This window comes from Pteropus medius, unplaced genomic scaffold, assembly GCF_902729225.1.
Source record: "Pteropus medius unplaced genomic scaffold, Ma_sr-lr_union100, whole genome shotgun sequence".
Taxonomy (NCBI): domain Eukaryota; kingdom Metazoa; phylum Chordata; class Mammalia; order Chiroptera; family Pteropodidae; genus Pteropus; species Pteropus medius.
The window spans coordinates 1784307-1810496 of NW_024350927.1; the positions used below are offsets into that span (position 1 = coordinate 1784307).

The 26190-nt window shown below is 55.8% G+C and overlaps 1 protein-coding gene across 1 annotated transcript in view; it reads right to left on the reverse strand.

The window, feature by feature from the left end:
- CROCC (ciliary rootlet coiled-coil, rootletin) overlaps nt 1-26190 on the reverse strand; it is a 36324-nt gene that overhangs the window by 4414 nt on the left and 5720 nt on the right. The window contains exons 4-31 of the mRNA XM_039842106.1: nt 25945-26130; nt 25768-25851; nt 25632-25693; nt 25384-25549; nt 24724-24830; nt 23086-23322; nt 22518-22614; nt 21786-21869; nt 21126-21359; nt 20151-20350; nt 18486-18668; nt 17483-17627; nt 16630-16776; nt 15985-16215; nt 15030-15223; nt 14648-14775; nt 13316-13485; nt 11588-11767; nt 10762-10896; nt 10221-10364; nt 9539-9777; nt 8878-9037; nt 7016-7183; nt 5460-5832; nt 2208-2383; nt 1983-2103; nt 1485-1648; nt 177-392 (exon numbers count right to left, since the gene is read on the reverse strand). Of these exons, the coding sequence (XP_039698040.1) occupies nt 177-392; nt 1485-1648; nt 1983-2103; nt 2208-2383; nt 5460-5832; nt 7016-7183; nt 8878-9037; nt 9539-9777; nt 10221-10364; nt 10762-10896; nt 11588-11767; nt 13316-13485; nt 14648-14775; nt 15030-15223; nt 15985-16215; nt 16630-16776; nt 17483-17627; nt 18486-18668; nt 20151-20350; nt 21126-21359; nt 21786-21869; nt 22518-22614; nt 23086-23322; nt 24724-24830; nt 25384-25549; nt 25632-25693; nt 25768-25851; nt 25945-26130 (4731 nt within the window). The remainder of the gene's footprint in view (nt 1-176; nt 393-1484; nt 1649-1982; nt 2104-2207; nt 2384-5459; nt 5833-7015; nt 7184-8877; nt 9038-9538; nt 9778-10220; nt 10365-10761; nt 10897-11587; nt 11768-13315; nt 13486-14647; nt 14776-15029; nt 15224-15984; nt 16216-16629; nt 16777-17482; nt 17628-18485; nt 18669-20150; nt 20351-21125; nt 21360-21785; nt 21870-22517; nt 22615-23085; nt 23323-24723; nt 24831-25383; nt 25550-25631; nt 25694-25767; nt 25852-25944; nt 26131-26190) is intronic.

Sequence of the window (26190 nt, forward strand, 5' to 3'; positions counted from 1 at the left end):
TTAACTATGTGTTCTTAGGAGATGACATCACCTCCCTGAGCCTTCATTCATCTATCTGTGAAATGAGGATGATGCTAATACTTGCCTTACGGGGTTGCTGGGAGGATTACGTCATTCCTGTAAAGCACTTGGCACTGGGCCCGATGAGGAGCCTTCAGGTAGGGGAGGGGACCCACCTGTCTCTGCAGGGAGTCCACCCGATCCTGGAGGGCCTGGGCCTGGGCCTCACGGTCGCTCAGGCCCAGGCGGCTGCGCTGCAGCGCTCCCTCGAGCGAGCGCCGCTGCAGCTCGAGCTTGATGGTACGGCTCTCAGAGGCATCCAGCACCTCCTTCAGGCGCCGCTTGTCGCTCTCCAGCTTCACCTCGTTGGTCTTCATCTTGCTGATCTTTTCCTGTGGGTAGGGGCGGGCTCAGGCCCCAGGTGTCCAGCCCATCCCACACCTCCCGCATCACTCGGGACTCTTCAGAGAAAGTGGGGAGCAGGCCAGATGCTGCATGCGTGACCCGAGCTGAGTCAGGCAGGAGCCCTGGGCTTCACTGGGGTTTTCGGGGATGATGCTCTTCCCCTCTGAAGCTGTGTGCGGTCAGACAATGGAGGTGGCTTAGGGAGTAGGGACAGGACAGCAAGACAGACTGGGGTCCTTCCATCCCCGTTACCATCCTAGAGACAGGGCAGGTCAAGGGGATGTTCTTACAACAGCACCCCCAGGCCTGGCCCCTTTCCTGCCTCCTCAGAGCCCCAACCTTGCCATGTCTGCACTGGGCATCCCCACTCTGGCTCCTGCCCAGCTTTGTTCCTGGCCTCCTCCCACAGCCCCTGTGGTTGGGCCCAGGGCCAGAGCTGGAGCCGCAGACACAACAACCCAGCTCGAGCTCGGCCTAGAGCCAGAAGCACGGGGAGGGCCAGGGGAGGAAGGAGACAGGAATGGAGGGGTCTGTGGCTACAAAAAGGCCTTGTCTTTGGCAACTTGGACTGTCACCACCAGGGCCTGTGCTTCCTGCCCCAGGCACGCGTGCATGCACACGCATAGAGGTATATACAAGATGTTCTCCAAATACATATAAAACCACCAGAATACCACTCACGTGGCTCTACACAGTCGAAGGAAACAAAGGTCCCTAAGAACCGCCGATGTGTGAAGAGCTTATGGGCATCATCTCTGTGAGATAATTATCAGTCTCCCCCTTTTATAGATAAAGGAAATGGGATTCAGGTTGGCTAATGAGCAAGAGGGCCAGGCTTAAACTCAGGTCTGTCAGGTTCAAAAGCCCAACTCTTCCTTCTACAGCCAGCCTAGTATCCTCAACATAGAACAAGATGGTGGACTCTGAACATGCTTTTGGAGAGAGTCATAGACTGGTCACTTCAGTAGGTGCTGAGACCAAGGCTGACAGAAACAGAGATGCACACAGTAGGACTTACAAACACCCATTCAGGCATGCAGACGCCCCCTCGCCCCTGCTGGCCCTCCGCTCCTGCCTACCTGGCTGGCTCGGAGCTCATTCTCGGTGGCCTGCAGGCTCCTCTCCAGGGTGGCCACCTGGTCCAGCGCAGCCCGGCGCTCCCGCTCACTGCGCCGCACACTCTCCTCCTGCAGTGCCAGCTCCGCCTGGGCCCCACTCAGCCGCCCATCCACACTGCGCCGGGCTGTGGCCCCCACCCCGGGGATCAGGCCTGGCCAGGCACAGCCCCGAGGCCTGAACCAGGCCCCAAAATACCCTGCCTGCCCTCCACCCACCACTGAGTCCTCGAGGGTCTGTGGGCCTGGACATGGGATCTGCCTCTCTGAGTCCTTGAGGGTCTGTGGGTCTGGACATGGGATAGAGCAGACCAGGCAGGGTCCTCTAGAGGAGACATGATCACATGTCTCAGGTCACAGTGGCCAAGCCACAGATGCATAAGCCGCTCCGGGCAATCCCACAGCTTCCCACCTTAGCTGCTAAGAGCACGAGAGAGCAAAGACCCAGGGGGTCAGACTCACCTTCCTCACTCTGGGCCATGGCCTTCTGCAGCTGCCTTGCCCGTGACATTGCGCTATCCCTCTCAGCCTCCATCTCATCCAGCTGGTGACTCAGGGCACTCGTCTGGGCCCGAAGTTCATCCTGCAGCCCCAAGGTTGAGGGAAAGGGAAGACCCCTGCTCTGACAACCTGCAGAGGGCCCTCAGCGACCCAGTTCCCTGTCCAGCCACTCCCAGCCGGCCTCACCCGTTCTCTCTGGGCACTCCGCAACTCCTGCAGGAACTCCCGGAGGGCCCCCCGCACCGACTCCGGGTCTAGGTCTGGAGACGCTGGGGAGGTGGCAGGTCCTGGGGATGGTGGCTCAGATCCAGGGCTGCGTTCCAAGGGGCTGGGGCTGGGGCTGCTGAGCCCTTCCCCACTTCCTAAAGGAGGAAACGTGCTCAGGGATGCAGGAGCCACTGGCCTCTCCTGCCAGGATGGTGCCTGCAAGCTCTTAATGCATTTCCCCCATCCCTGCTGTGCCTGCATGAGCTTCCCACAGCACACATTGGGTCCCCTCAACCTCCTGCTTTACCCTGCACCAGCCCCCACAGCCCTCAGAGCCAAGCCCAACTTAGAGGCCATGTTGTATACCCTGGTATCAGCCTCTCACCCTTTACAAGCTGGTCACTCCACATCACCCTCAGCTCCCATGTTCTAGAACACTCCCTCTTCCATTACTAGGGCCTTCACTTTGCCTGGTCCTTTCCTTTAGGCCTAAATGTAAAGACCACTCCCCAGAGATCTCCCAGGTCCTAGGCTGCAGTCGGGGGAGCTCATCTCACCCTCATGGGGCTCCAATGTCTGCTCCCTCCGCCCCAGACCACGAACACCATGAGGGCTTTATCCTCAGGGCCCAGTCCAAGGGTTGACACTGCATCACCTCAATGTCTCCCTGTACTGAGTGCTAACACCGAGCCAATGCTTGGCCTACATCACCTCATTTCATCCTCACAGTAATTCCCTGAGAGGTAAAGACCAATTCCACCCTTCGCAGGCTATGCAGATGCAAAGCAGTTAACCCATCTGCTTGTCTCGAAGCTGGGAAGACAATGGGCAACAGAGGCGGGAGGGGGCAGGGTGGACAGAGACAGGACAGCTCCTAGATGTCAACATCGGAGTTGTTATGACGGGGTTCAGCCTGTTGGCATCCTCCTGCCTCTGCCAAGTGACACCCAAAATACCTGACAGTTCCACAGTGTCCAAAAGACACACAGCAGGACATCTACCCACTGTCATTGGGGCTTCCATCCCCTCAGAGTAAAAGCCGGCATTCTTGCAGTGGCCGCAAGGACTACTTGAGCAGGTCCTTTGTCCCCACGTCCTCGCCTCCCACTCCTTTTCCCTTGCTTGCTATACTCCAGCTGCTGTCAACCATGCTGCTCACGAGTGGAAGGACAGGTACTTCCACTCGTCCTGAGTCTCTTCTCCCATTCTTCCTTTTCCTACCACCTCCTCACTGGGGCTCTCCCTGTCCCCGCACAAACACCCCAGGCCCCGCCCCTGCTTTGTTTAAAACTTTTTTTGTGATAGATATAATATACGCCTTTCTAATCATCTTTAAGTGTGTGATTCAGTGGCACTAATTATATTCACGTTGTTATGCAACCATCACCCCTATTTGTGGGTTGAATTGCGTCTTCCCAAAATTCACACGTTGACTGTCCTAACTACCGGTACCTCAGTATGTGACTTTGTTTAATAGGGTCGTTGCAGATGTCATTTAGTCAAGACGAGGTCATATTGGAATAAGGCGGGTCCTATTCTAATATGATGGGTATCATTACAAAAAGGGGAAATCTGGACCAGGCTTGGAACAGGTCCTTTCCCAGCACCTTCAGATGGAGCATGGCCCTGTCCACACCTTGATCTCAGACTTCTAGCCTCCAGAACCATGAGACATAAATTTCTGTTGTTTAAGACACTGTTTATGGTACTGTTACGGCAGCCCCAGCCAACTGACATCCTTTCAAATGGAAACCTGTATTCATTAAGTGATCACTGCCAACTTCCCCCTCTCTCAGCCCCTTGCAACCTCTCATCTACTTTGTCTCTATGAATTTGTCTATTTTAGATATTTCACGTAAGTGGAATCTTACTATATTTGTCCTTTTGTGACTGGCTTATTTCACTTAACATGTTGTCAGGGTTCATCCATGCTGTAGCATGGGTCAGAATGTCATTCCTTCTTAAGGCTGAATACTATTCCTTTGCATGGATACATCACATTTTTGTTTATCCATTTCATCTGTGGGTGGACACTGGTTGCTTCCACCTGCTGACTATTGTGAAAATGCTGTTATGAACACTGGTATACAAGTATGTCCCTGCTTTCAATTCTTTTGGGTAGATACCTAGGGGTGGAATTCTTGGGTCATATGGTAACTCTAAATTTAACTTTTTGAAGAATTGCCAAACTATTTTCCACAGTGGCTGCACCATTTTACATTCTCCCAGCAGTGTCCCTTGGCTTATTTTTCCTTACCTAGTTTCCAGGCCTTACCACCACCCAATACATTCTGTATTTCATTTACATGTGTTTCTTGTCTGCTACTCCCATGCCTAGACTACAAACACCATAAGAGCAGACATGCTTGTCAGTTTTGTTTACTGCTCCATCTCTAGTGCTTAAATTGTATTTGGCACATAGTAGGTGCTAAGTAAACATTAACTGAATGAATGAATGTGACCCTGGGGCTAAATCTGTGGATTTGAAAAGGCAATGACTCGATATCCCATAGTGCGTTTTCCACAGATTTAAGGTTCTAGTCTAAGCCCTAGGAATCAAGATGAGATTGTCTGGCTAAGACAGGATGAACACTCCCTAAAGGGGTGCTCCCACGCCCCCACCTCAGAAGCACAGGGCTGATTTTTCCAGCACCATCCACTGGGCCTTGGGAGCAGGTGGGGCTGGGAGGATTTCTGAAGGAGTTCCCGGAAGGGGTCTTGAGCTGGGTGTGTATCTGTCTAGGGAGATGTGGGGGTCAGAGGCCTTGGTATGGAGGGGTATAGAGCTAGGGATGGTAGACAGAAGAGAATGGGGTGCTCAAAGCCTGGGAGGAGTGAGGGGCATCGAGAAGGGGCGTCCTCCACCTCCTTTTAAAAAGAAGCGAGGTTTAAAAAATAAATTAAAAATTAAAATTAAAAACAGCTACCCTGAGAGCTAAGACCCGAAGGGGAGGAGCGTCAGCTTTAAAAGAGGGGAGGGGCCCAGTAAAGGGCGGGCTCTTCAAAGAGACGGAAAGTAATGTGAGGGGTGGCTCTTCGCCAGGAGGCAGGGACTAGGCCAAGCGGCAGGGTTTGAGGCTGCTCATCAAAGGAGGGGCGGGCCAAACCAGTGGTGGGCTCATAGGCGGAACAGAATCAGACTTGGGGCGGAGACCTGGGACGGGGACTCCGTGAGGCCTGCCCCGCCCCCCGCGGCCCTCCCCTTGTCGGTGGCCGTGGCCCACTGCTCACCTCCCGCGGGCGCACTGCGTGCTGGGGAGCTGGGCAGGGGCCGCGGGGCGGGGCTGGGTGCGCGGCCGAGGCCCAGCCCTCGGCGTAGGGCGGAGCGCAGGCCGCCCAGCTGGGCCTCCGCCGCGCGCCGCTGCGCCTCTACGCGGGCCAGCTCGGCCTCCAGGCCTTGTGCCCGGCCCTCGGCCGCACTCAGCCGCAGCCCTAGCTCCGCGGCCTCGGCCCGGACCGCCTCCAGTTTCAACTCCAGGCTGCGGGTATGGTCCAGCTGCTGCTTCTCAGCGCTGCGCGCCTCCTCCAAGGAGCCCTGCAGGCCTCGTTCGCGGGTCCGGAACTCCCCATCTAGTTCCTGCAGCTTGCGCTGGGCTCCCTGGAGCTGGGGCAGGGGTACCAGGAAGTGAGGGTCAGCAAGGCCACCCCCCACCCCAACCTGACGCCACCACCTCCCAGGCCTAGCCTGGAGCCCACCCTCTCAAAAGTGGCATGCACTTTAGTGGTTTCCACCAAGCAGGAAAGGAATATCCATGGGAATGTGGGAGGAAGCTATTAGAATTTGTGTACATTATATGTCTTATAATGTACACAGTTTATTAGTAATAAACTAACAGCTAAAGCTTCCATATGTAAGACATCAGTGCCAGGCACTAAGTACTCACCCCCCACCCCCCAAAAAAAGCCTCTAATTATCACTATGAATCATCTCCATTCTACAAATGAGGAAACTGAGGCACAGAGCAGTTAAATAGCTTACCCAAGGCCACGCGACTAGTAAAGTGAGAGCTAGGATTCAAAGCCAGGCAATCTGGCTTCAAAGGCTGTTATCTTAACCACCAGGCTACACTGCCTCTGAGTGCACATAAATTATCAATAAATCACATAATGGGGGCCTGTACTAAAACATTATTTACTGATGGAGTACACGATCACACACTCCTCTGGTTTAGAGAACGAGTCAACTTCTCCCAGTCAACAGTTTCACTGGGAACCACCATCTACTGGACACCATGTAGGTACCAGGGCCCGCCGAGGTTCAGTATACCTCTGCTGCTGCGCCAGCCCCTATCCCATGAGTGCTCTGAAGCGGAGAGTTTATGTGACTTAGTCGAGGTCACGCCATTGATTCGATGTAGTAAAAAAGCCAGAAAAGGCAGAGTGGAAAGAGTGCAGGCTTTGGAGTCTGACAGACTTGCATGGTTGTGTGACCTTGAGTAGATCCCTTGAGCTCTCTTGACCTCAGTGCCTGGTTCTCTCTATAAAATGGGGCTAACTGTACCTACCTGATGAGGCTGCCAGGAGAATCAAACAAGGTTATATCTACAGATCTCCCCTCATCCCTCCCTCCTCTGCTACACATTCTTGCAGCTGTTATTACTATTACATCTGGGGAAGAATCTCAAGGAGCAGGGACAGTGACAAGTCGTAGGGAGTGGTCTCTCAGAATGACTCCAGCATTGGAGTCCCTGCCTACTTCTCCCTGAAGGAAGGAGAGGGGCACAGAGCACCGTAACTGCCTCCTAGGACCACCCTCCTCCAGGCAGCCTGCCCCCCCACATAATTACCTCCTGCCGCATGGCCTCCAGGCTGGCCTCGCCCTTCAGCAGCTTCTGTCTGAGGCCCAGGGCCTCCCGACGGCCCTCCTTTTCTGCTCGCTCACCCAGTGCCAGGCGACCCTGCAGCTCCACTAGCTCCCTACCCAGCCTGGCATTCTCACTGTCCAGCATCTTCATCTGTGTGAGAGAGCAGACATAGGACCTAGGACCCATTCTCAGCAGCCACAGCCCCTTCTGGCCCAGGGTGTTGGGGCGTGGCTGCCGGCTCTGATAGCATCCTGCTCAGCTGTGCCTCTACACGCTGCCCAGTCCATGCCTGGCACAGGAGGCATCCGGGCACACTGGTCTAGGGACATGTACATCGAACACCACCCCAGATCTACTGGGAGCCCAAGATAACTCTACCGGATTCGAGCCATGCCAGGCACCTGGGCACCAGTGACCTCAGTTTACCATCTGATCGTAACTACCTATTACAGGGATCGGGGGAAGGAGGGCAGAACCCCATCAGACCAGGAGTTCTGCAAGGCAGAAACCACAGCTCCCTGGGTCACCTTTTACCTGTATAATGCCTAACTATTGCTCACCACGTGCCCAGCCCTGTTCTAAGCACTTTATTCATATCAACTTGTTTAATCTCCATGTAACTTATATGGGGTAGATACTAACATTACCCCTATTTAAAAGATGAGAAAACTGAAGCTCAGAGAGAGAAAGTGACTTGCCTAAAGTCACACAGCCCCCAAGCAGCAGCCTGGGATTGGATCTCTGACAAGTGGGATGCAAAGGTGTGTTCTAAGCCCGTTTCCCCATAGGAGTAGGTAGGGGGTAAGGCCTACCTACCCCACGGCGCCATAGTAAGGGGAACATGAGATCATACTGTGGCACTCAAAGAACCCAGAAAAAGCCACAAATTTCAGGGACTCCTGTGGTTCCAGGACATCACCCAATAGGAAGGGCCTGGGTAGAGGGGGCTGTGGTGGGTGGTAGAGAGGGTTCGTTATTCAGGCTGTGATATCATCTCTGGGGGAGGCAGAGCCTAGGCCCTAAATGGGTCTGAATGGGGCTGTTTCCTGTTCTGCGAGTCTTCCAGAATGGAAAAGCCTGCGCCCATGGTGTCCAGGGCAGTGCCCAGTATGCAGAAGGCGCTTGTTAAATGCTTGCTCTTGGTTATGAGTTTGTAGATCATCTAGTTCAGGGGTCAGCAAGGTACAGACAGTCCAAGTCCACCAACTGCCTGCTTCTGCAAGGCCTTGCACTAAGGATGATTTTTACCTTTTTAAATAGTTAGAAATGATTCATTTTAAAAAGATAGTTGAGAGAAAATCAAAAGAAAACAGTATTTTTGACACATAAAAATTATATAAAATTCAAATCTCAGCATCCATACAAAATTTTAATGGGACACACTCCCACTCATTTCTGTACTATTTAGGACTGCTTTCTCACTGTGATAACAGAGCTGAGCAGTTGTGACAGAGGCAGTATGGCCTATAAAGCTGAAAATATTTACTACTGGGATCTTTACAAAAAAAGTTTGCCAGCTCCCAATCTAGTTCATGGGATCTGCATCTCTTGTTCAGAGATTCCTTTGAGATCTGGATAAATACTCCGGACCCTCTCCTTGGAAAAATGTGAATCATATGTACACAAATGTACACACACGCACACACATGCAGACATACTTCTGCACATGGTTTCAGGGGTTCAGGGACTCAAAGCCCACCCATTAATACAAAAGTTAGGTAAGAAGCCTTGTTATAGTTCAAGCCCATGGTTTTACATATGGGGGGCCCTGGCTCCAGAAGCGGGGTGCTCCTGGCCCAGGGGCACACACAGCAAGTGCCAAGGGAGGGTGCAGCACTGGGTACCTGCCGTCGGAGCTCCTGCAGCTCCCTCCGAGCCTCTAGCCGCGAGCGCTCCACCTCCTGCAGCCCAGTCCGCAGCTCTCCAGCCTCCTTGCCCACAGCCACCCGTGCCTCCTCCAGGAGTGCCAGCTTCTGCTCCTTGTCCTCATTAGCAAGCTTCAGGCTGGAAGGGACAGGGGGCAGAGGTCAGAGGTAGCCCCAGGTCCTGGGAAGAGTACAGTGTGTGGCTCTGCGCAGAAACCCCTTCTGCTAATGCTGGGCATGCATCAGACCACATCTTGGCTGGGAGGTGCCCTAAGTGCTGCTTGCCCATGTGGCCCCCTCCTGACTTGACCTCACCGGGGCTGGAGCCCACGTCCTCAGCTAGGACAGGTGGACCAGTGATTCAAGGTAGGGGTGTGCACACTAGTATCCAGGGAGATACCAGTAGGTGGGGTCGGAGTCTGGACCCAACCCCACCTGCTGTTACTTTTCCCTTTCCTTCAAGTAGGAAAAATGACTTAAACTGACCCAAATGCCAGGCTTCAGTTAAAGGGCACAGATTCCACGCCTGTGCCATTTCCCCTGAATCTTGCGGGATAAAGTTAGCTTCCAGGGACAAAATTCACTGCAAAGGACAGGGCTTGGCAAAAGACTCGGGGCTGGTCCGCCCATGTCACCCCACCTTATCCGCTCGCTCTCGGCCTTCTTCACAGCAGCCCGCAGCTCCTCGTTGGACCGCCGCAGGGCCTCGCGCTCCTTCGCACCCTCACTCAGGCTGCGCCGCAGCTCACCCAGCTCCTGGCGCTGGGCCTCGCGGCCATCCTGGCTCTCACGCACCTTGCGCTGGGCCTCCAGCAGCTCCCGCCGCAACCCATCGCGGGCATCCTCCAGCAAGCGCAGCTGAGTCCGAAGCTCCTCTGCCTGAGGGGACAGTGGGTTGTCATAGGACATGGGTCGGGCCCCACTCCAGCTGGGCCGTGGTGGAAACCAGCCCATACTCACATCCCTGGCCACAGGTCTCCCAACCTATTGCTCTGCATCAATTAAGACCACAGGTGTGAGTTATGATTTGGGGCAAAGTGTGCTGGAGTCAGAGGTGTTTTAGTCTGAAATAACTGATCGCGATGATCCTATGGAAGACACCATGAAGGCAGGCACCCCACCAGCCCCTCCTTGAGCACCCTGAGTCCCACATGTATATAACAGGTACTTAATAAATGCTTGCTGCGTCCTATCTCAGTTGGCCATTCATTTATCCTCGAATGCAGGGATGAATCTTAACACTCTTCTGGGTCCCCACCGGTCCAGGCCTCCAGCAGCATTGAGGGGGTGCTGCCCGGAAGAGGGTGAGGCGGACGGCTCACCTCACGCGTGCAGGATTCCCGCTGCCTGCCCAGGTCTCGGGCCTGCTCTTGCAGCCTCTTCACCTCCTGGGCATGGGCAGTGGCAGCTTCCTCCAGCTGGGCCCGTAGATCCCTCAGCTCTGATGTCAGGGCGTTCACAGTGCTCTAGGACAGATGGGCTCCTCAGATGGTGCTGTGCCCCGATTCTCATCCCTGCCCCCCCACCCCCCGACCCCTCACTGCTCTCAACTGGGCCAGCTGAACTGTTTACTTTCAGTTCCAAACATGGCCCCCTTCGGCTGGCCGGCCCGACCTTTTGTGATCCCTCGATGCCTAGTGAATGCAGTCCACAGAGCTGGTTTCTCCTCCAGACTAGGGGATTCACCAGGGCAGAGCTGTGCCACATCCCTCCGATGGGGACTCCCAGGGGAGGGCTGAAGCTCCCCACACAGCTGGATGCTTTCCCAGGGCAGAGCCATGCCTCCCCTTCAGACATGGGGCTCCTCCAGAAAGGCTGTGTCCCCTGGCTCAGATGGAGGCCTGCCAGCCCAGTCCGCCCTACCCGGTCCTGTTCCTGCCGGCTCTGAGCATCTCGCTTCTGTCGCTCCATCTCCAGGGAGATGGTGGCCAGGCTGTGCCGTGTACCCATCAACTTCTCTGACAATGCTGTCTTCTCGGACTCCTTCAGGGACAGGGCCTGGGAGAAGCAGGGAGCAAAGGGTGTGGAGAGTTGGTTGGTCTTGGGGACATGCCTGGGCTACCACAGGTAGATGCAAGGCAGAGGTGCAGGTTCACCCCCTCTGCAGCCCGAGAAAGGTACAATAGTAACAGTAACTAGACATAAATACAATTTATAGATCTCACTAACTTGCCACAACAACCCTGAAGCAGGGCCCTTCATTATTCCCATTTTACAGGTGAGGAAACCGAGGCTCAAAGAGGTAAAGTGACTCGCCCAGGGTGACACAGCTGGTGAGGAGAGGAGAGGGACACAGTCTGACCTGTCCCCATGACATTATGGGAAAGTCAGGAGTTAGTTCTTTTTGAGGAGGGTCAACTGATACATGTCGGCATCACGGGACCACTCAGATGGCAGTCACGGTCATAGGGACTCCATGCCCAGCCCGGGGTGGGTCAGCATTCCTGGAACCAGTGCTCATGGTGTCACACCTGTGGCTGCTACTCTGCAAGGTCCCACTGTGTGCCAGGCATGGTGCGCTGAACATGGGTCTTAGCGATGCTTCACAAACACCCCTTGAATGTCCCCATCCTGCAGGTGGGGAAACTGAGGCCCAGAGAGGGAATCGTAACTGCTAGCTGCTAGGTGGCTGAGTGGGAACCAATCCCAGAACAGGGGCCGGTCAGGCAGCAGTGGGGGCCACACGAACCTGCTGCTTCTCGCTCTCGGCCAGGAGGAGGCCCTCATCACGCTCCTGCTGCAGGGCGGCAATCTCCTCACTCAGCTCTTCCTTCTCAGCCTCCAGCCGGGCCAGCAGCTCCTCCCGCTCTCGCTGCAGCTGACTCTGCAGCTGGGACCGCTCTGCCTCCAGCTCCCGCCATGCCGCCTCCTGGGGGCGAGCCCGGGCACATGTGACCCATGAGGCTGGGCCCAGGCTGCCCCTTGCCAACCTCAGGGCAGCAAGGGCTACCTGTATCCCAGAGTCTGAGAGATAGGTGACCAGGTAATTACAAGGTGGGATGGACGATAAAGGCTGTGACAGGGACACACCAGGACTGTGGGAGCCCCTAGGAGCAGCAGCCCTGGTCTGCGGGTCAGAGAACACTTCCTGGAAGAGAGACAAGCAGCTGTCAGCCAGGAAAGAGAGAAAAAGAAGAGAACCTCGAGGCCAGAGGACAGTCCCAGAGATGGCCTGGAGGGAAGAGGAAACACGATCTACAGGGAAATCATAATATTTAAGGGTCGCTGGAGCTGGAACTGCGAGGGGGACATGGTAAGCAATGGGGCCAGTCGTGGGCAGCAACCAGGCTTTGTGGGCTATGCGAAGGTGGCCTGATTCTGAGGACAGTCAGGGCAACAGGGAAGCTGAGGAAGAGGGACCAGGACTGGGGGTAGGGCTAGAGGGGAGCTGAGTTGGCTGTGAGGAATGAAGGGAATGTGAGGTCTGGGAACGGCAAAGTAGCAGGAAAGAGCACAGATCTGGTGACATTGAGAGGACCGGTCAGGTGGGGCAGGGGCAGTAAAGAGGGCACAGGAGTTTGCTCCCGGGTGACTGGGTAGGTGCGGGGAACCCACAGGCAGAGTCTGAGGGTGATGCCTGGCCCCAGCATCAGTCCCTGGCAACTCTGCGAAACTTCAAATGCTTCACTGCCACCTGCTGGAGAAGTGTGATACTATCTACCTAAATCCAAGAAGGCTACAAGGTGAATGGCGCCTCCTGGAGTCAAGCAGTAACAGCCTGAATCTCTGCCAGAGGCAGCCCCTGTCCAACATGGGTGACTCAGGTCCCCTATCCTGAGGCCCACTCTGTCGAATATCCGAGCGCCATAATAATAACAACCAGCATTTATGGAGCATTTACAAAGGGCCAGTCACTATACTAAGAGCTTTACATGGATTATCTTATCTCATCCTCATAATACCCAACACTATCATTATCCCCATTGTTACATATGGGGAAATGAAGACACAGAGACCTTAGATAACATAACCAGTATGTGGCCAAGATCAGGTCCAAACCTAGGCACTGTAACTCCAGAGCCGGTGTTCTCAGACAGTTCTGTTCTGTCTTCTGGTGACCTGGCTCCTCACCTTTCTCACGTGTTCGGGTCCCAGAGTGATCTTTCATGTGCAAACAGTACTTCTTAGCAGACAGAAGTGCTTTCCTACTATACATTAGGTCAGCAATTCCCAAATATGGTTGTGGATCCCCTGTATCAGGATCACCAGGGCTGGACCGGATTTGGGGGCTGGGAATCTGCATGTTTGATAAGGAGTTCCCAGTGGATCCTCCCAGTTGTCCCTAGGGCCACTGGAACAGATACGAAGTTCCATTTCACAGATGGGGAGACGGAGGCAAAGTGAGAAGGATGACACCCCCGAGGTCACGGAGGAGACAGTGGCTCAGAGCCCCGCCCCCTGACCTAGCCGCCCGAACCTTCTCTCTCTGGAGTCGCTGCAGGTCCTCCTCGTGGGCTGCCCGCTGCTCACGCAGAGAAGCCTGGGCCTCCCGCTCAGCCTGCACCAGCTTCTGGGCCATCAGCTCCTTGTCCAGAGCCGCCTTTTCCTCTGCCGCTGCCATCTGCTGTCGCAGGCTCGCCAGCTCCCCTGTGCAGAGGGGATGGGGAAAAGTAACAGGCGTGGGTCAGAACCTCTCTGTGGGCCCAAAGACTCAGGCTAGGTGAACTCTGTGGGCAAAATCCCAAAGGGGAGAGGGGCCCACCTGGTGCCTAGGCTGGGTTCCCTTGGAGAATCTTCTCGCCCTCTTGGGCTCAGTTTCCCCCTCTGCTGCCTGAGCTCACTAACTCTGTCCCCCACCCTACCTACCTGGGATGGCATCAAAGGGATGAAATGACTGATGGAGAGCACTGTCCTCCCCCCAAATGGGGAGGACAGCAAAAACACGATAACCTCCATTACTGACGGATTGCTTACTGTGGGTCAGGCACCTGGCTGAGCACTTGACAGAATCTCATCACAGCTTCATAACGTGCCAGCCCAGCTGATCTCATCCCCAATTTACAGAGGAGGAAATGGAGGCTCAGAGGAGACAGGTCATCTCCCAGAGCAGCCCAGCTTTCCATAAAGCATCTCCTCTAATGACTAATTGCCATAAACAAACTTGGTGGACTATTTACCTGTCAGCATTAATGGAGGGGACCACTGGGAGGATACACCCCACTGTGGACAACCTAAACGCCATCTCCTAGGTTGGAAACCCACCACTGTCAGCATTTCCCCTCCTGGTTCTGTCTGGCTCAGGTGGACATGGACAGGAAAATTAATGTTCACAGTCCAAGTAGGTGCTTAGTAAACGTTGAGTGAGAAGAACCCCTGAGTTCAGAGACTAGGTGGGGCACGTGGAGAGAGGCGGAGCTGGGATTGTGGGGCCCAGAGAGTCGGTCAGAGAAGCAGTGATGGCTCCATAGAGAACTCAGAACTCTCTAAGCTCCCTGACAAGAATAAGCAGCAGTCACTGTTGGCTGAGCCAGGCACTGTGCCAAGGTCTTCACGTGCTTTCCTCACCGCGTCTTAGCAACAGCCTTAGAAGGCGGGCATTATCACCTCTGTCAGATGAGGGACCTGTGGCCCAGAGAGGGAAGGGGCTTGCTCAAGAAAGCTCAGATCTAAGTGACAGCAGCAGGATTGGAACCGAGGTTAGCCAGACTCCAAAGCCAGTGCTCCCAATTTCTATGAGACCCCAGAAATCGACAGGTTACAGTCTGGGCTGGAGCCTGGGGTTTCACACCCGTCCCCTGGCCCCCCATACCAGTCAACGTCTCCTTGGCCAGCAGCAAGGCCTGCCCATCAGCTTCCAGCTGCTCCCGACGGGCTTCGAGCTGCACCAGCTGCCGCTGCACCTCGAACAAGCTGCTCTCCAGGGCTTCCTTCTCCAAGCTGCAGCACGCGCAATCCCTCAGGCCTGGGGACTCAGCCTCTCGGGCCCCAGGAGACCGTGGATCTTAGGGCGTGGCTAACTCTGGGCCACGTGCCAGCCTACCTGCCCAGCTCCCTGGGGAAGCCTGAGCCATAGCTAGGACACACTGGCAACCTGGTTCCTCAGTAACCATGACTGGTCACAGTGTGGCTGGTCACAGTGTGGCCCCAGGAAGACTCCCTCAGGGTGGGCTGGACAGAGCCCAAGGCCTTACCGCAGGCGTGTGGCCTCCTCTAACAGGGTCCGGCCTTCACGCTCAGCCGCCGCCAGCTGCACAGCCAGGCCAGCCCGCTCCTTGGCCAGAGCCTCCTTCTCCCGGGCCGCCCGCTCCAGCGCCTCCACCTGCCGTTGCGTCTCCCGCCGTGCCTGCTCCAGCTCCTGCTCCCGCCCGCTCAGCTGCCGGGAAAGCTGGCCCCCACCCAAGCACTATCAGAATCCCCCAACTTGCTCATCATGCAGCACTCCAACCCTGGGCCTGACCCAGCCCTGGCCTGGCAGGCAGGAGACCCAGGTCCGAGCCCAGGCTCTGCCCTGTTATGATGTGTGTATTTGGACCAATCACAGCCTTCTCTGAACCTGAGACGCACACACGTGCAACGATAAGGGTCTTCACTCAGTTTGGGTCATAACGGAACCCTTTCTATACCCCAAAACTCCCTGAGAAGCTGAATACACAAAACAGATTGAAGGAAAGCTGCTTTGCAGGCCTCAGATTAGGGACTGGAGCCCTGCTCCCTGCATCCCGTGGCCCATCCCCTAGAGGCCCCTGCCAGGAACCCAGGCTCTTCAGGACAGACACTTGGATCCCTGAACACGTAAGGTCCCTTCCAGCTATGATGTCCCAATAAGTCAGATACTAATTCTAAAATTCTCTACCTAATATATATCAGTAACCTTTACTGAGTGGTGATTCAACTGCCAAGTGCTTACATGGGTGTCCTCTTCAGAATAGCCCTTTGTGAAAAGAACGCGTAGCCCCATGTTACAGATGGGGTGACTGAGGCATGGGGAGGTTGAATAGCTTGCCCAAGGTCCCCGGCCAGCAGAGGTGGGGCTGAATTTAAACAGTTTCAGGCTCTGAGCCTGTGAGTTACCCCGGGACAGGGTGCAGGAGGCTGGGAGCCTAGAACCCTTTCCCCACCTGCTTCCCATCCCCGACATACACCCACCTGGGCCAGATGCTCCTGCAGCCGGCAGCGCTCCTGGCGCAGTGTGGGGACCTGGTGCTCCAGGGCTTCCCGGGCCTGCTCTGCCACCCGCAGAGAGCCTTCCAGGCCCTGCCGATCCACCTCCTGCTCCAGCTGCAGCTGCTCCAGCCGCTCGTGCTGCTCCCGTGCCAAGGCGGCCTCCTGCTCCACCCGCCGCTGCTGGCTCAGCAGGGCCGCCTTCTCCTCCTCCAGCTGTGGCAGCCCGGTGCAGGTGGCGGTGAGTGAGCAGATCAGCCCAGCTCCTCCACCCAGGGAAGAAGGTCCCACCCAGGACCAAGGACCACCCACCCACCTATCACAGCCAGCCCAGGGGAGGCTTCCTGGGGATAAGGGATGGTGCCTTGGGCATGTGGACACTGGGGAGCGGGAAGAAGGGAGGAGGAACCAGGGAGCGTCTTTTCTCTCAGACCATGAGAGAGGAAAGACAGACAGATGGATTGAGAGAGAGGAGGACAGAGACAAAAAGAGGCAGGGACCAAGATGGACAGGAACAGGGACAGATGTGCACAAGGAGATGCGCGTGGAGGCAGGGCTGAGGCTGGGCCCAGGATGCCTCAGTGGGGTCTGAGTGGGGAGCACAGGTGGGCGCGCTGGCACACAGCGTACCTGGGCGACAAGGTGGTTCAGACTCAGCTTGTCCTGGGCGAGGCTCTCGTTGAGGGCACTCAGCTTGGACAAGGAGTCCCGCAGAGAGGCCTCCTCTGCCCTCAGCTTGGTCATTGACAGCTCAAGCTCCACGCGGCCAGCCTCAGCCTGCAGGGTCAGGACCAGGGTGGCCAGAGGTGGTCAGACAGATGGAGAGATGGAGCGAGAAGGGGAGAGATGGGAACAGATATGCAAAGACATGGAGAGAAAAGGAAAGATAAGGAGAAAGGCAGAGAGATGGGAAGAGGCAGGAAGGTGGGGAGAAACAAGAGGCATGGAGAGGCAGGACCCTCAGAGATGGGGAAGGGGGACGAGGGAGACACGAGATAAGACAAATCAATCACTGCAGAAGCCCTGTGCCTGTGAAGCTACTTAAAAGAAGCTGCACACCACAGAGCTGGGCAGGGCAGGGCAGGGCCAGAGGGCAGGGGTCCCCCAGAGTGGGGCCTAGGGGTGCCACTGCTCAGGGCCAAGACTACAGGGAGTGGGGCAGGCACCAAAGACTGTGCCCCCAACTCTCAAACTCCAGGATCCACATCCAGAGATGAGACCGAATGACCTGAACTACAGACACTGGACAGGAGCAACTGGAAAAGCAGGGACGCAGCCACCAGAAGAGGTCAATTCACTTATGGCTGCGATCACAGGTTATTCTGGGATCCGGGTCAAAATTAGCCCGAGTCCAGAAGGAAGGGGTCAGTCTGTGACCAGGGTCAGAGGTCAGCCTGAAATACGGGTCCGTCTGTGGCAAGAGTGAGAAGGCCTGGGGCTGAGGACAGGGATAGGTTTGTGGTTGTGCAGCAAATGGACCCACCTTAGCCAGTGCTTCGGCCACCTCAGCCTTCTCTGCCTGTAGCATGTCTCGCTGCAGCGTGGCACAGCTCAGAGCCTCCCTCACCTCCACCAGCTCCTTCGCCAGCCCTGAGCGCTTCACTTCCAGCTGCTCCAGCTGTCTGTGACTGTGGGACAGAGGGCGGGAAGTGCCCCACATCACCTCCCTGCTCTGAGTCTCCTGCAGCCAGACAACCTGGGGCAGGCCAGGGGTCAGGCCCGAGGCAGGAGCCCTGGGGTCACGAGCCTCACCTACAAGGACAGCCAGGGCCACCGCCCGTGACTCTGGGCCTCATCTGCAAAATGGGTAACACCTGCCTTGTGAAGCTGTTGTAAAGATACATGACTTTATATATGAGGAGCTTAAAATAGTGCCTGACATATCTCCCCAAGGGCCTCCAGAAACAAGAATGATATCCACTACTACAATGTACGAAACATCGTTGTGACTTATGTCTCATAGAAGTACACAGTGCAGTGGTTAAGAGGTTAACTCTTCAGAGTGCGGGGCAGAATGCTATGCTTGGGTTCAAATCCTGGCTCCTCCACTAACCAGCTGTTACCTTGGGGAAGTTACATGACCTCTCTGTACCTCAGTTCCACCGTCCATAAAATGGAGCTAATAATAGATCCTATGTCATAGAGTTATCATAAGGACAATCCAATTGCTTAAAATGGTGTCTGGCACTTAGTAATGTGAGTATTAATATTAGCACGGTAACTCTAATTTTTAAAAAATATTAATATTACCACCATTATTTTAATTATTGTTGTCATTATCATCCGCACTCTACCTTCTAGCAACTCTCTGATCCCAGATAAGTGCCCCTACCTCCCTGAGCCTCGGTTTACCAAAATGGGGCTGATTAGAAGACTTGACATTAGAGGGACACCGTGAGGCCTCAAGACGGTAGGAGGCCCAGGAGACAACGGGTGCTGCCTAGCACCCAGGGACACTGTCGGGAGACAAGGGAGAAGCTACTCACCTACGCTCCAGCTCCCTGCGCGTCCGCGTGCTGTCCTGCACGGTGTCCTCCCGCTCTTCCTCCAGCTGGTCTCGCTGGCGCCGCAGCTCCTCCTGCGTCACCTGCAGCCTCTCCCGCTCCTGCCGTAGCTCCTCAGCCTGCTGCTGGGCTGCCTGCAGACTGTGGGCCAGGCTGTCCTTCTCCCTGCAGGACGGCGAAGGGGCGCTGAAGGGGATGCTGGGGGCTGCTCCCACCAGGGAATATGCCCCTGCTGTCATCCTAGGTGGGAGCCATAGCCTCTGTCCTCTAAGACACCTGCTCCAGGAAGCCCTCCCTGACCCTGACCATGGCCAACTCATTTCATCCACATCTCCCAGGAGCTGACTCTTCCCGGCAGAGGGAACCTGCCTTTCTTCCTCTCCCAACCTGGGCACTTGGAGGCCCAGTGGAACAGATGGAGACACTGGCATTGTCTCCAGTGTGCCACCAGGTTGAAGAGGCCAGGCAAGGCTCCTGGGACATGTGGGAAATTTTGTTGCCAACTCTGCTAGTCCGGGAAATGTGACCGGGAAATGCCGTTACAGCAGCCCCTGCCCCTCAACTCTGGGAGGCCAAACACGGCTGGGTCTGTCCAGATTCCTTGGCTTCCTGCTGCAAAAGCCAGCAGCACATGGTGGCCAGGGCAGGACAGGGAGGAGGCAGCAACTGGGAACTCTGATGCTTTGCAGAGCGTTGTCATTTTCCCAACTCCAGCAGCCACCAGCAATGGACTGGGTGGGGGTGTCTGTAATGCCTCCTTCCAAGCCAGCTGGGGTTTCCAGCTCAGGCTTAGGGCTGACTGCTGTCATATCTCCTACTGCTCTGCCTCTTCATTCGAAGTGGCAACCCATAAGCATTCTAGATACGAAGACTGGCAGTAGGTGGGAAAAAGCATACAATACGATATTAAGTAAAAATAGCAGAATGGACAATGAGGTGTTTGTTCGCTGTGAACACAACTATATAAAAAGCCCTTCTCCCTCTAAGACATGGGAAGCACTGGTTTTGCTATCGGATGGACCTGAATTCCAATTCCTATCCCTGGCCACATCACTCTGTGAGCCTGGACCAGCCTCTCAACCTCAGGACAGTAACGGTTCTGAGACTGGTGGGAAGATTAACTGACATAATACATGTAAAGTATTTAGCAATGAGCCTGGCACACAGTAGGTGTACAGGAAACATTCGCTACCTCGTTGTCAGGAAACACAAACGGAAGCTAAATCAACGCGTTAACAGTGGTTAGGATGGGCGGGTGAGGCTGTGAGAAGGTCCCGCTTTTTTACTTGCCCTCCATTTTTCAAACTTCTTATTATTAAGAGAAACAACAAGAAACAACAACAACAAAAGTCAAAAAATAACCAGGCAGTCGAGAGTGGGTAATTTCTTTTCTCAAAAACTTTTAAGAAATAGTCTCAAGTAAGAGCACTGTCAACCGTACTCTTTGAGATGAGCACTTGAAATGTGGCTAGTGTAACCGAGGAACTGAATTTTCAGTTTTTAAAATGTTTAACTGATTTAAACTTTAACAGACACACATGGCTAGTTAGGACCATACTAGTGCAAATCCACATGCTCACAGCTCGGGCTGGCATTAGGCCCAGACACTGATTCTTCTCAGCGCCCCCACTCTGACCTCCCGGGCACCTGCTCAGGAGGTCAATGCTGCTCCGCAGACGCTGGGCCTCGCGCTGGGCATCCTCCTGGGCCTGAGTGGCCTCATCGGTCTTGTCCCGCAGACGCTGCAGCTGTTCCTCTAGGGCACGGCGCTCACCCTCACTGTCACTAAGCTGCTTCCGCAGCGTACCCAGAAGGTCCTGGCTGGCCTCATAGCGCCCGCGCATGTCCTGTGGCACAGGAATCACGGAGTCTGGGGGAGCCCTAAGCAGCCCCCAGAGTCCCCTGGCTACTCTCTGCTGGTTCTAGGGATGTATACCAGGCTGCTCTGTGGCCTAGGTCTGGGGCAGGACACTGGGACCAAACCCCCAGACTGGGTTTCCACTCCCCTCACCATCCTTCTGAGCTCTCTGCCAGGGCTCTGAGCCTCCATCTCCTGGGGTCCCTGGCAACCCCAATCTAAGCCCCAGGATGCCAGACAAATCACCAAGCACACTCCCTCTCCTGGGTTCTAACCCCGGGGCTCCTCCCCTTTGCATCCAGGTTCTGATTCTACCCCCCGGACTCCTCTCTGCCCCTAGTTCCCAAGCTCCTCTCATCCTAGGCAGACTCCTCCTCCCAGGCCTTTTCCCAGGGTTCTAGTTCTGTCAGTCCTGTCAGGGAGGGAACCTCGTCCTCCTTTCTATACCAAGCTCCTCCCTTCCCAGACTCCGCCACCAGCTACCCAAGCACCTCCCACTCAGCTCAGATTCGCCCCAGAGCTCTCAACCACCTCCATGGATTCTAAGTTGCCCGTTCTCAGGGCTGACTCCACCCTGGGATGCTCGAGCTCCTTCCCCCAGACCCTGTCTCCGCTCCTAGGACCCTGGTTCCACGACTGGGCTGCCCAAGCCCCTCCCCAGGACTTTGGCTCCACCCTAGGATGCTCAGGCCCTGCCCCAGAACTCTGGCGCCTCCCCTACGCTGTCCAAAACCCTCCCCCAGAGCAATCTCATCCCTTCCTACCTGGAGCTGCAGCTGGCGCTTATGCAGGGCAGAATGGATCAGGGCAAGCATGGAGGAGTCTGAGCAGGCCGGGGACGGACCTCGGCGTGGGGAACGGCCGCGGCCGGGTGAGGAGCGTCGTGATGGGGACGGAGTCCGGGGGCCAGAGAGCCCCCGCAGGCTGCCGTCGGACGCATCAGCCGTATGCTCGGAGCCGCTGAGCTGGACGCCACTTTCCATATCCGACAGGACCGCCTGAAGGTGGCGTAGGGAGGCAGAAGAAGGAGCGCAGCCGCAGGGTTAGTTGGGTAAAGAAGCCCAAGCAGGTCAGTGGAGCCGACAGCGCCCCGAGTCCAGCGCCGCGAGTCCAGCTCCATCCCAAAGTCTGCAGCACATTCTAATCCCTTCCTACAAGCCTTCCTGACTCCACCTGCACTAGCTCATAGTCCCCGGTCTGCCAGACGAAGCCTCCTATTTATTGTAAAGACCTCATTCAGCCTTTCTCACAGATGAGCCTGAAATGTGCGGTGCTTCTCGCAGGCTGAGTCCCCGGGTTCCCCCGACCGCTTGCAGTTCAGCTCAAGGCCACCAGAGGATGTGGTGGCCTGCGGACTGCCTGGCCTTGACCTGCCCAGGGCTCCCAACTCTTCCGGCCTATCCCGGCTCCCTCCCACCTCGCACCTGTGCCAGGTCCCTCAGGGTCTGCTGCAGCCCCTCTCCCTCCTCTGTCTCCAGGGCCGCCTGCTCCTGGAGCCGCAGGGATTCCTGGAGTGGTGTTGGGGAGACAAAGAAAGGGTGGTCAGGGTCTCTGCCCTAGTCTGCAACTCCACTCATCTCCCTCTCTGGCCCCCCACCCACTGGGCCAGCCATATGGTGGACCCCACAGCAGCCCCAGTGTCCTCACTGCAGACTAGGTCCAGAGAAGTGCAGTGTCCTGCCCTAGGGTCACATAGCCTATTGGAGGAGAGCTGGACATAGAACTGGGCCTGGCCCCACACAGAAGGATGACTGACCCAGGCAGTACCCTTGAGGTGTGTCCATCTGGTGGAGAGGCAGCTGAGTGCCAAGGGAAAGAGCCCTAGGCTGGCAGAGCACAGGCATGGGTTTAAGTCCTGACTCCCCAGCTTGCTGGCTCTGAGACTCTGGACAAGTACTTCCCCTGGGGCCCTGGTTTCCTCATCTATATAATGGGAATCATGCTACAGGGCTGCTGGGAGGATGAAATGGGATAAAAGAGGGGAAGGTGTTCACACTAAGCCTGACATCTACTCAGTGCTCAATTAATGAAGGGCGAAACAGTCTGAGTGAGATGCTTGGGGGTGGCCCGAGCAGCCCATCCCTCAGCCTGCGTCCACAGATCTGGTCAGTGCCCCCGTCCCGCCCTGCCACATCTCAGGGGCGGCTGCATCTCACCAGGGCCTCAAGCTTCTCACTGAGGGCCTTGTTGACCCGATCCTTCTCCAGATTCTGGTTCTGAAGACACTCTACCGTCATGGCCAACTCTGTCACTCTGGAGGTGGGATTGGGGGCAAAAGAGGTAAATGAGAGGCCCACCCCAGCTCCTCCTCAAACCCTCCAGCTCTGTGTCTTCGTGCTTCCCCAAACCCCCAGGCAAGGACCCTAGGGTTCATCTCCCTAGCTGTGTGACCTCGAGCAAGTCACTTCTCTCTGGGCCTCAGACTTTCTCATCTGTAAATGAGAATGAAGTTGCCACCCACTTTATCTCATGGGAAAGCACTCCGGGACTTGTCTAGGTCACAGGAGCCAGGAGCAGAACTCCCGGCATCAGAGGTCGAATTGCCCATGATGTATGTTGGGCAATAGCACTCTGGGCCTCAGTCTCCCCGTCTGCCAAATGGGTTGCCTGAGAAGACTGGCAGGGGCAGGGACAACCCCACTGAACAGACCCCCTCCTTCTCACATCTCCAAGTGCGCACTCTGCAGGGAAGCCTGTCTCGAGTGGTGCCTACCAGGCACCCACCTGGCACTGAGGTCGGCCTTGTCCAGGTTGCTTTGCATCTGCAGCTGGGCCAGTCCCTTCTCCTGCAGCATCTTATCCCGCAGCTGCTCCTCCAGCTGGGCCTGCAGCAGTGCCTGCTTCTCCAGGGCCGCCTCGGCCCGGCTCTCAGCCAGCCGCAGGCCTGTGCTCAGCCCAAAGCCCGTCTCCTGGATGGCTCGTGAAGTCCGTGCCAGCTCCCCTCCCAGCTGCAGCAGGTCCCTGGTGGAGAGAACACAAGACGGGGATGGGATGGGAGGGGAGGAACTGATTCCCAAGTGTCAATCAACTACACTGGGAAAAAGTCGCACAATGCAGTGTAGGTGAGGCTATGGGGAAACAAGCCCACCCTGTAGTTACCAGAGGGTAACCACAAAATTATAAATGGATCAGCTCTTTGACCCACCAACCCTACCTCTAAGGATTTATCCTACAGAGATGCCCCAACGCATGGAAAACAGGTAAGGTGATGTACTGTGGCACTGCTCAGGTAAGAAATGCCGGCGGCAACCCAAATGGCTATCGAAAGGGGGCTTCTATTAAATAAATGATGATATAGCCACTCAGTGGAATACTCTGTAGCCAAGAAAAATGAATGGGGACGCTCTTCAGAGCCTGAAATGGAGCCACGTCCCAGTTATGCGGCGCAGAAAGCATGTTCAAGAACCACAAAGATGAAATTTTACCAAGAGTATGTAAAGCCCTCTGTGACATTGAGTCAATGGGAAATTTGGACACTGGTTGAATATTTGATGATTTTAAATAAAGATCATTAATTTAAAAAATGTTTAATGTGAAAAATAAAACAAATTGGGTCTCCCTGCCTTTGTGCTTTCCCGACGCCTCGCCTGCTCAAAAACCAGGCAGGACCAAGCTCCCCTGCTGCAGCGGCCCTTTGAGGGGGTCTCCCTTCTGACCTGACCTCCCCCCACCCGCTTTTCGCCCCAACCCTACCCACTGCTGTTTTCTCCTCCCTCTAAGCCTTCGCTCAGGCTGTGCTTTCCGGAGGGAGTACCCCCAGCTCTGGCAGTAAAATCCGACCTATCCCTGAGGCCAGTGCAAATCCCACCTCTGTGGAGCGTTTTTCTAAGCTCCCTATCATCCTTCTGAACATCTAGGATTTCTGTTTTACTTTCGTGTCACTAACCACTCACTTCCTCAGTCTAGAATATTTTGGGGTGTCTCTATCTTTCCATCACTAGAGGTGGTGAGGTCCTTGATAGCAGAAGCTGAATACTGTAGTGGATTAAAAGCGGGCGCTGTATATCCTGACTCAGCCACTTACTGCTGTAAGTAGGGGAGGGTCGCTCTGCCTCTCTGAGCCTCAGCGTCCTCATCTGTAAAATGGGAACTATTACAGTTCCTACCTGAGAGGGGCTCTGTGGATATGAGATGAAATAAAATGTACAAAAAACCAAGCTCAGAGTAAACACCTAGTAAACGCTGGTTGCCACCAACATGGTAAGGGTTCATTATTACTAGTTGCCTCTGCATCTCCAATGGGCCTGCACACAGTAGGAGTGTTGGATTGAGTTGAGTTGAATTCAACTTAAAAGTGGGGTTGCCTCCCAGCTGCTGCAGCAGCATCTTCCCAAGCGGCCCCCTGCACCGGCCAGGCCTCACCTCTCGGTGGACATCTTCACCTCGCTGACCAGCCTCCGGACCCCTACAACTTGCCTCCAGAGGAGGAGCAGGCGACTGTGCTCGCTGCTGAAGTAGGCATTGAAGGACTGGAGGGAAGACAGGCTGCGTGAGGGGCTAGAGGGAGGGCTGCCTCCTTCCTCCCCAAGTCCCACCTTCCTGAGAAGCACTGTCACCCAAGCAGGGCGTCTTCCCATGGCTCTCTGGGCCTGTGCACAGGGCTGTGTGAGAGCTGCCCCTCTCACGCTCCCAAGCCTCTGTCTGGCACAGTGAACTGGGTTTACAAGCTGAAAGAGGCAGCAAGGAAGGGCAGAAAGTGCCGGGACCTGGGTTTGCATCCCAGCTACCAGCTACGTGGCCGTGGGCAGGTTACTTAATTTCTCTTTCAAAATAGGATGACAGCACCCACCATATACAGTTATTATGAGGATTAGAGGAGAAAATGCACACCTGGCATGTACGACCTGCTAAACAAGGCCGGCTATTATTATAACAGTTTCTCCCAAAGGGCTCACCTGGCCAGGAGGGCCCTCCCGCTCCTTCCCCCACAGTGTCAGTTCTCACTACTATACAAAGGCGCTTCCCCTCAGGTCAGGCTGGCCCCACGAGGCCCCACTGGCCTTCCAGCAGCCCTGGGCCCACCTCCTCCTCACGCCTCCATGCAGCCTCCCGCTGTTCCAGCTCCTTGCGGCTTCGTGTCCAGTCACTGGTCACCTTACGTATGTCCTCGCTCAGAGCCTGGTTGGCTGAGCTTGCCTGGTCCAGCTGCTCTCGGAGCATAGTGTTCACCTGGGCCAGGCTGGCACTCCTGGGTGAGACAAAAAAGGATCAATGGGCACATGCTGGAGAGGACCATCCTGCTAGCCACGACCCCTCCCTGCTGTGCCCACCTCTGCTGCTCCTCCTCCAGGCGGATGAGGGCACTCTCCAGGTCCCGGCTGTGCTCTGTGTCCTGAGTGGGAGAAGTGGGGCATCAGGTTGGGCACATGGAGGGAAGAGCCTGCCCTGCCCCACCCTGGCACCCACCCTCAGCCGCTGCTGCTCCAGCTCTGTGGATCTCTCCAGCAGCTGCTGCTCCAGATCTGAGCACTTCTTCTTGTACTGGAGAATCTGGGGATGGGTAGCGAATGGTTAGCCCTAGGGCATGGGGGCAGGGCAAAATGAGCACATGGGTAGGCAGGAGCAGGAGTGGGTGGCCCTGACCTTGGCCTGCAGCCGCTGCACGAGCTGGGCCTGCCTCTGCTGGCCCTCCTGGTAGGCCTGCAGCTTGCGCCGGTAGGAGGCCTGCTCCTCCTGCAGCTGCCTCCGCAGCTCCACGCTCTGCCGTGCCAGCCCCCTGGGCTCCTGCGTTTCCAGCTCCCCAGATTCCAGCCGCACAGCCTGCTCCAGCTGCAGGGAAGGGCCCTGGGTGAGAGTCCTGGGCCTCCTGGGGAGGCAGGCACAGGCCTC